The sequence below is a fragment of the Epinephelus lanceolatus genome, chromosome 1 (genome assembly GCF_041903045.1).
Source record: "Epinephelus lanceolatus isolate andai-2023 chromosome 1, ASM4190304v1, whole genome shotgun sequence".
Classification (NCBI taxonomy): domain Eukaryota; kingdom Metazoa; phylum Chordata; class Actinopteri; order Perciformes; family Serranidae; genus Epinephelus; species Epinephelus lanceolatus.
Genome location: NC_135734.1, coordinates 53,671,289 through 53,680,000, shown reverse-complemented (window position 1 = coordinate 53,680,000; position 8,712 = coordinate 53,671,289). Strand labels below are relative to the sequence as shown.

The 8,712-nt window shown below is 39.5% G+C and overlaps 1 protein-coding gene across 2 annotated transcripts in view; it reads left to right on the top strand.

Annotated features, from left to right (window-relative positions):
• pltp (phospholipid transfer protein) overlaps positions 1 to 8,712 on the top strand; it is a 31,736-nt gene that overhangs the window by 2,000 nt on the left and 21,024 nt on the right. The window contains exon 2 of one of the 2 annotated variants that reach the window (XM_078172169.1): positions 3,394 to 3,523. In XM_078172169.1, coding sequence (XP_078028295.1) covers positions 3,400 to 3,523 — 124 coding nt within the window. In that variant the 5' untranslated portion in view covers positions 3,394 to 3,399. Of the gene's footprint in view, positions 1 to 3,385; positions 3,524 to 8,712 lie in introns of both variants that reach the window. The other variant, XM_033626921.2, reaches the window with a different exon arrangement.

Below are 8,712 nucleotides of genomic sequence, written 5' to 3'. Positions count from 1 at the left end.
AGTTAACTGCTGCTTTTCATTATCATGTGTCCTTCATCGTGGTGATGTCGGGTTTCTATTCTGTGATGATGTCACCAGCATCAGACAGTTATAAAAATACCACAGATAAGTATATGTTGTTCTGATGGACGATTGTGCAAAGCTCCATCTGCACGCCATCAGGCATGTTGGACACTGACACACTGTGGTCACTTATAACTCCCTGAGTAAGCCTCGATCTGACCTCGTGTCACAAACCGTCTGTGTGTAGGTTTGTTTTTTTTAACATATTATAAATGTAAACATCTTTGACCATGTCGTTGTCCTGCTGTAATTTAATTTGAAAAAATCAGCTGTTTATTGTGAACACGAGACGTCAAGTTGGCCTGGAGGTCAGCAGAGTGTGAGAATGGCTGCCTCGCCAGCTCATCTAACATAAATAAATCACTCATGACTTTAACAACCGTTGAAATCACAGCGAGACGTCTAAACAGGAAGTTCATTCAGCTTCTCTTCCTGTCACACCGTTTGTGCTTCATCACTTTAATTTGTTTTACAGACGAAAAAAAAGGGTCAGGACGGTCGAGAGGCTGCTGAGAGACAAAAGAGACGGGGGGGAGGGGGGGTCAAAGAGGAGGAGGAGGAGGAGGAGGAGGAGGAGGAGTGTTGTGAAACAGAGGTTAATGAAGTTCAAGTCCAGCAGTGTTTATAAGAATGTTTCAGCTGTAAGCAATGAAGCAACAGGATCTCTCTGTCCATCGTGTCCTCTGACCTTAGCACACAGCTGAAGCTTCCTGTTTATACTGGAGGACAGTTCGTCCATGGACAGTTCGTCCGTGGACAGTTTGTCTGTGGACAGTTTTCTATTTTATAGAAAAAATATAGTTACTATATAAACATATGCTAATGAATACAAGAATGGTATAAATATATATGTTTATACCATATATATATATATATATATATATATATATATATATATATAAAGTTACTGTATTAACATATGTTAATAAATATGATAAATATGTATCTATCCATCTGATGTTACACACAGACATTTAAAACACAGCAAAGATCCAGAGGACAGTTAAAACAACATAAAACACAGACATGAACAGGTACACACAGGCTCACTGATCAGGATTAAAAGCAGAATAATAAGAACCACTAAAATGCTTCCTACAGCGTGTGGTCTTAGATCTTGGGACTTTAAATCTCCGTACAGATAGCAGGAGCTGGAGCTTACTGGCCAGGGGATGGGAGTCATCATTAGAAATGGAGCTGGTCAGCCTGATGCACAGCGACTGTAGGCACAGCTGTGACTCCCCAATCAGCCAACTAGCCCATTTGCTTATCTGGTTAAGAGAGTTCCTTTCTTTTAAGGGAAGTTTTCCAAACCATGACACAAGTGAAAACGATGGAACAGATTCTATAACAGAAATATAGTTACTATATTAACATACGTTAATCAATATTATAACTATGTAAACATTTATTAATACATATAATAACTACAGTATGTAAACAGCAGAGTTGGGTATGACGTTACGAAGTAACGCGTTAGAGTACTTTGATTACTTTTTACAGTAACGAATAACCTAACGCGTTAGTTTGCTGTTTGAGTAATCAAATACTTAAGTACATTTTCAAACAAGACATCAGTTACTTCCATTACTTTTAGAACGCTGGTCCTTCGGCTCCAAAACAGCAACGGCTGTCGTTTGGTTCTAATAATGGAGATAACGTTAAACCTATCAGTCTGAAAGAAGCCACGGAGCTTGTGGCTCGCTACGTGGTCAGAGAAATGCTGCCGTTGTCTACAGTAGAGTCTAAATAGGTGGAGCAGGACTCGCTGACAGACATATTTCAGACTCAGCACTTGCATTATGCCTGGTACACGCTACACACTGGTACTCACCAATTATCCCCGGTCATCTTTCACGGCGTGTGTGATGTCATCGGGTTATTCTTGTCCTATTTTTATTACTGTCACTGTTATTTGAGTCACTGTGTGTGTTCATGTGCCAGCCGACATGTTGTAGTCACCTAAAAGCGTCAGCAGATGGCAGGAGCTACATTTGAAGCGCCATATGTAAACTGTCACGCTACTGTATCTTCCACAGGAAGTTCTGACAAATGTTTCACAATAAAAGCCTACTTTGAAAATGAAGGGATTCTCTCAGCCACGGTTATAAGGGCATTTAATTTGAAAGGAATGCAGGAAGTGTTGAGTTTGAAATGACGGTGTGATATGTTAACTTTACAAAGACAACGGAGCGGATAAAAAGTAAATATATAAACACACACAGGGATTAATAAATAACGGACCGTCTATAATGTAGTTTGTTTCAAATGAAGCTGGGAGCCTCTGCAGTTGTGGTGAGTAAAAGCCCCGCCGCTATTTGTTAATGTTATTACTTTATGTCCAACCGTGAGGATGTATCATTGTTTGCTAGCTTGATATCTTGAGCTTAGAGCCCTGTGGTCCATTGCAAATTAGGAAATGTAGAATACTCAAAAGTACTTTAAAAGTGCTTGAGTTACTTTTCTCAGGGAGTAACATTGGAAGTACTTTTAAAGTAATTGAATTACTTTACTCAGGGAGTAACGCAGTAAAGTAACTGGTTACTTTTCAAAAAAGTAACGTACTTTGATTACTTTTAAAGTAACCCTTACACAACACTGGTAAACATACATAAATGAATAAAGTTACCATGTTAACATATGCAAATAAATATAGCCTATAAACATTTATTAATAAATATAATAACTATATGAACATATATAAATAAATATAGTTACTATAGTCTGACCCTAAACCACTAGAAAATGTGCTCTGTGTTTGGATTATAAAGACCAGTAGATCGGTGTTGGCTGTCAGTAATCAGCCACAGCTAACATAGCTAACGTGATTGATGGTGAACCTTTTATTTTGCCTGGATCAGACAGGAAGCGATTTAAACACAGATTATACAACATAAACACAGAACAGGTTTTCTCATGGTTCCTCTCAGTGCTCACAGTTACTGTTTTCTCTTGTGATTAAAGAGCTGTTGATAAACTGACAGTGTTAGCAGGCTAGCGCATCAGTAAGTTAAAACGTGTCTACTTCCATGTCACATTATGTTTTACAGAGACGTCTGAAGTATTAACCAGGAAAACTACATTTATGTTTGATAGGTATTTACAGTTCTTTATGACAAACTATTTCACATCACGTCAATAATTCAGTTGATTTCAGTCTAACACACACTCCTCTCCTGAGTGTCCAGATTATAGACTAAATATTCAAATTAAAATCAGCTGGAGACAAAACTTTATTTTCTACATGTAGATCATAAACTCACAGATATAAAAATGACACAGAGTCCAGCCTCTAATCTGGGATTTTAATCTGTTGTTTCAGGGTTTCAGGTTGAGATGTTCTGGCTCAGGATGACTTCCTGTCTGTTGTCCCTCCTTTTTCCTTTGGTGTCCTCCATCATGGCCACCGACCAACCCGCAGGCTGCAAAATCCGCATCACTGACAAAGGACTGGAGATGTGTAAGTACCACTATGTTAATCGTAAGTGCTATATCATAGCCAACTGGACTTGTTTGCCTTACGATATAGCACTTACGATTACCACGACCTGAATGACTGATAATCTTCAACAACAAGTTACCTCTATGTTATTATAATCCATAAGTAAACAAAGACCTAAACCCATCTAAACTATAACCCAGATTTATAATCCAGATCTAAACTACAATCCAAATTGATAATCCAGATCTAAACTATTATCCAGATTTATAATCCAGATCTAAACTACAATCCAGATTTATAATCCAGATCTAAACTATGATCCACATTTATAATTCAGATCTAAACTATGGTCCAGATTTAATTCAGATCTAAACTGTGATCCAGATTTATAATTCAGATCTAAACTATGGTCCAGATTTAATTCAGATCTAAACTGTGATCCAGATTTATAATCCAGATCTAAACTATGATCAGATTTATAATCCAGATCTAAACTATTATCCAGATTTATAATTCAGATCTAAACTATCATCCAGATTTAATTCAGCTCTAAACTATTATCCAGATTTATAATTCAGATCTAAACTATGATCCAGATTTAATCCAGATCTAAACTACAATCCACATTTATAATCCAGATCTTAGCTATGATCCAGATTTAATTCAGATCTAAACTGTGATCCAGATTTATAATCCAGATCTCAACTATAATCCAGATTTATAATCCAGATCTAAACTACAAGCCAGATTTAATTCAGATCTAAACTATGATCCAGCCTCTCTCTTGCTACAGTTTCAACACGAGCAGCATCCTGTGCTCACTGAATGGAGGGATTACAGTTCAGGTGTCGTCTTCACAAAGATGACACCTGAAGAAAATACTGGATGTTAACTGTGTGAAATAATAACAACCAAATATATGTTTCCATCATATATTTATATGTTGTTTCACAGTCAAGCCTCCGTTTAATGGAGTCCTGTCATTGTGCTTATTTATGGATCGATAATCTCCTATCCGATTAACCTATGAGAGATTGTTCTTTGTATGTAGGAGGGTATTTCATTTTTTTAATCTGTTGTACCGAGACCGTTTGATTCTAATGACGACACATTGCACGTTGAAACATTTGTCATTTTGCACCTTATTAAACGTTTCAGTGAATCATGATTCTGTTCTATGAAAACACGGCACACACTCAGACAGCAGTAATTGCTTTCAGTCATCACCTCTGACCCACTCTGTGTTCACTGCCTGGACTTAACAACTTTATTCTTTTTGTCTGTGTTCAGGACATTTATGGACAGGTACCACCACAGCACTCAGGTGAGGGTGGTGCTTTATAAAATGGTGGTGACCAGTGCAGAAATGAACTCAAATATATCAAGAGGACAGACAAACCAGACCAAATCTGAGGTCGACTTCAGAGTGACCAACAATCCTGCAGAGTAAACCTTTAATCAATTTTCCAGATTAAGTTATAATCCAGATTTAAACTGTCATAAACTTTACATCCGCTGAACCGTAATGCAGATTAAATTATAATCCAGATTTAACTGCAATCATAATCCAGATTAAATTATAATCAGATTACATTATGATCCATATTGAATTATAATCAGGTTACATTATAATCCAGATTAAATTATTATCAGATTACATTATAATCCAGAATAAATAATAATCAGATTACATTATAATCCAGAACAAATAACAATCCAGGTTTAATTATAATCCAGATTTAATTATACTCAGATTTAAACACTGATGTGGAACCTATGGAATTTTAGAGCAGCTGCAGGTCTGCAGTTTGCTCGTGAGTCTAAAACCTGTGATGTCATGAACCAGGAAGTTTGAACTGAACGAATTAAAACATCCTCTGGTCAAACATCCAATCAGAAAAACTCTGCAGTATCTTCAACAACCATGAGTGTCTCCAGCTATTGGTCTGATCCATTTCATCTATCTGGAGTACCAGTAGTATTCTTTTAAAGTACTGTTAATGTGAATTGTATGTTTTCATTACAGGTGTGTACTGTGTGTTTTTATTACAGGGGTGTATACTGTGTGTTTTTATTGCATAGGTACCCACGTGACTGACTGTTTACTCACCTCACCTACTCACACACACACACAGGTCCCTCCCTCTTCTTCTACTGTGCCTTCTCAGTGTACCACTGTCTCCATCTACTCCCCCTACAGGCCCCTGCTGTCACTACACCCCTCTGCTACTGCTGCTGCTTTCCCCATTGCGACCATTGTAACTGTCAGACCTTTCCGCCCTCAGTCCACTTTCAAAGCTGTAAATAAAAATAACCTCTCCTACATAAAACTGAGTGCCTCTGCCTCCTCATCTCACAAGCATGAAAACACCAATGACAATTTCAGACTGTTAAATAGCCGCTCACTCATGAGCAAGGTTCAGCTCATACAGGATCTCATCACGGACCATAAGCTTGATTTTCTCTGTTTAACAGAAACGTGGCAACTGCCTAATGATTTTACTCCACTTAATCAATCCACTCCCCCGGATTTATTTACAGCTGTCGACCGCGTGACTCTGGCAAGGGAGGAGGTCTCACAATGTTCTATCGTGAGAAGTGGAAAGTCCTGCCGGTTTCTACCCATGCCTACCACACATTTCAATCCATCACCTCACAGTTATCTGACCCCATCCCCACCATCACTGCCACCGTGTACCGTCCCCCTAAACCAAATAAGGAGTTTTTAAATGACTTTGCTCAACTCCTGACACATCTTTCCACACTCTCTCCAAACATATTACTCCTGGGTGACTTCAATATCCACATGAACAATATCAGCAATGCTCTCACCAGAAATTTTACATCTTGCATTGACAGTTTTGTACTCCAGCAACTCATCAACTTCCCAACACATTCAAAAGGACATACTCTCGATTTAATATGCTGCTCTGGTCTCTCTCCTGTCAACTGTAAGGCAATTCCCCTCCCCTTTTCTGATCACGTTCCTTCAATGCCAACCTTGGACTTTCCAAAATCAATCTCCCACGCATTATTTCTTTCCGTAATATTAAGGACATTAATTTGGACATTCTTTCCTCTGGCATTAACTCCCTCCCCAACGCAGACAGCTTTTCCACCCCTGATGAACTGGTACTCCATTACAACAACACTCTTCATAATTGTAACATAACTGTTTTTCCTTATCCGCTGCGAGAGTCTTAAGGACAGAGGGAAGTCAGGAAAGCTCAGGAAGACCAACTGAGGAGGGATCCCTACAGATCAACATGATAAATTAACAGTAAACCTTATGACACAACAATTGGTGGGGCAGCAGTAGCTCAGTCCATAGGGACTTGGGTTGGGAACCGGAGGGTCGCCTGTTCGAGTCCCTGTCCCTGTAAAATATGGAACGTGGATTAGTGGCTGGAGAGGTGCCAGTTCACCTCCTGGGCACTGCCAAGGTGCCCTTGAGCAAGGCACCGAATCCCCCAACCATTCGGGGGCCTCACCAAGGGCAGCCCCCTCACTCTGACATCTCTCCAATTTGTGCATGTATAGGTCCTGTTTGTGCATGTGTGTGTTCAGACCTGTGTGTAATTGACAAGCAAGAGTGAAAACATTGAATTTCCCCTCAGGGGGATTAATAAAGTAAATAAACTAAACTAACTAACAATGAGACAGAAAGACAGACAGAGACAGAGAGAGATGCAGGACAGATGGTAATGACAGTAGCTTACAACAACATTAATGAAAGTAATAATATTATAATTATAATTCTGGCTACTGTGGTACAATGTGTTGAAAGTATGTATTAATATCTGGCAGTATACATGTGTGACAATAGTCATATGTGTATAATAACAGTAGAAGTATGACTAATGACTAATGATGGCAGCAGCAGCAGGAGGCATCTGGCAGGACCACGGCAGCAGCACAACCACACACGTCACGCTGTCCAGGCACCGCTGTGATATGAGTTAATCTGAGAGACAGTGGAGCACAAAGGCTCCGGAGAAGAAGCCGAGTTAGTGACATCCAGAATGGCCGAGTTAGCAAGATGCAGTAATAGAATACGAGAGAGAGAGAGAGAGAGAGAGAGAGAGAGAGAGAGAGAAGGTGCCTGGTGTATTATAGGGGGGTCCCCCGGCAGACTAGGCCTAAGTCAGCCTAACTAGGGGCTGGTACAAGGCAAGCCTGAGCCAGCCCTAACTATAAGCTTTATCAAAGAGGAAAGTCTTAAGTCTAGTCTTAAATGTGGAGATGGTGTCTGCCTCCCGGACCGTAACAGGAAGATGATTCCACAGGAGAGGAGCCTGATAGCTGAAGGCTCTGGCTCCTGATCTACTTTTGGAGACTTTAGGGACCACGAGTAACCCTGCGTTCTCAGAGCGCAGTGTTCTGGTGGGATAATATGGCACTATGAGCTCTCTAAGATATGACGGAGCTTGACCATTTAGAGCTTTATAAGTTAACAGTAGGATTTTAAATTCAATTCTGGATTTTACAGGGAGCCAGTGCAGAGAAGCTAAAACAGGAGAAATATGATCTCGTTTCTTAGTTCCTGTTAGTACACGTGCTGCTGCATTCTGAATTAACTTTTAAAGGACTTAGTAGAGCTACCTGATAATAGAGAGTTACCGTAATCCAGCCTTGAGGTAACAAAAGCGTGGACCAATTTTTCTGCATCTTTTCGGGTCAGGATAGGCCTAATTTTCGCAATATTACGCAGATGAAAAAATGCAGTCCATGAGGTTTGTTTTAAATGAGAAATAAAAGACAAATCTTGATCAAATGTTACTCCGAGGTTTCTTACGGTAGTGCTAGAGGCCAGAGCAATGCCATCTAGACAAACTATGTCATCAGATAAAGGCCCAATCCCAATTCCTATCTTAACCCTCAATCTTAATTCTCAAGCTCAACCCTCAATCTCACTAGCCCTCAAAACCAAGTGTTAAGGGCTATCTTGTGACTTTAAAATGGAACACCCCTCAAAGGCAAATACGTCTTAAGACTGTCGGGGGCAGCAATATGCCAAAACTCCATCCAGTCCGTCTGTTCAAAGAAGAAGAAATGTATGTCATCAGTAGTCATTGATAAAAAGACGTGATGAGTTTTTTTCCCCAACACTTTATTTCAGTTCTTGTACAAAACAAGCAGTGACAGACATGAACAGAACAAATATGCCAGGGTTAAGAGAAAAGAAAAAGACATAAAATAAACAAATA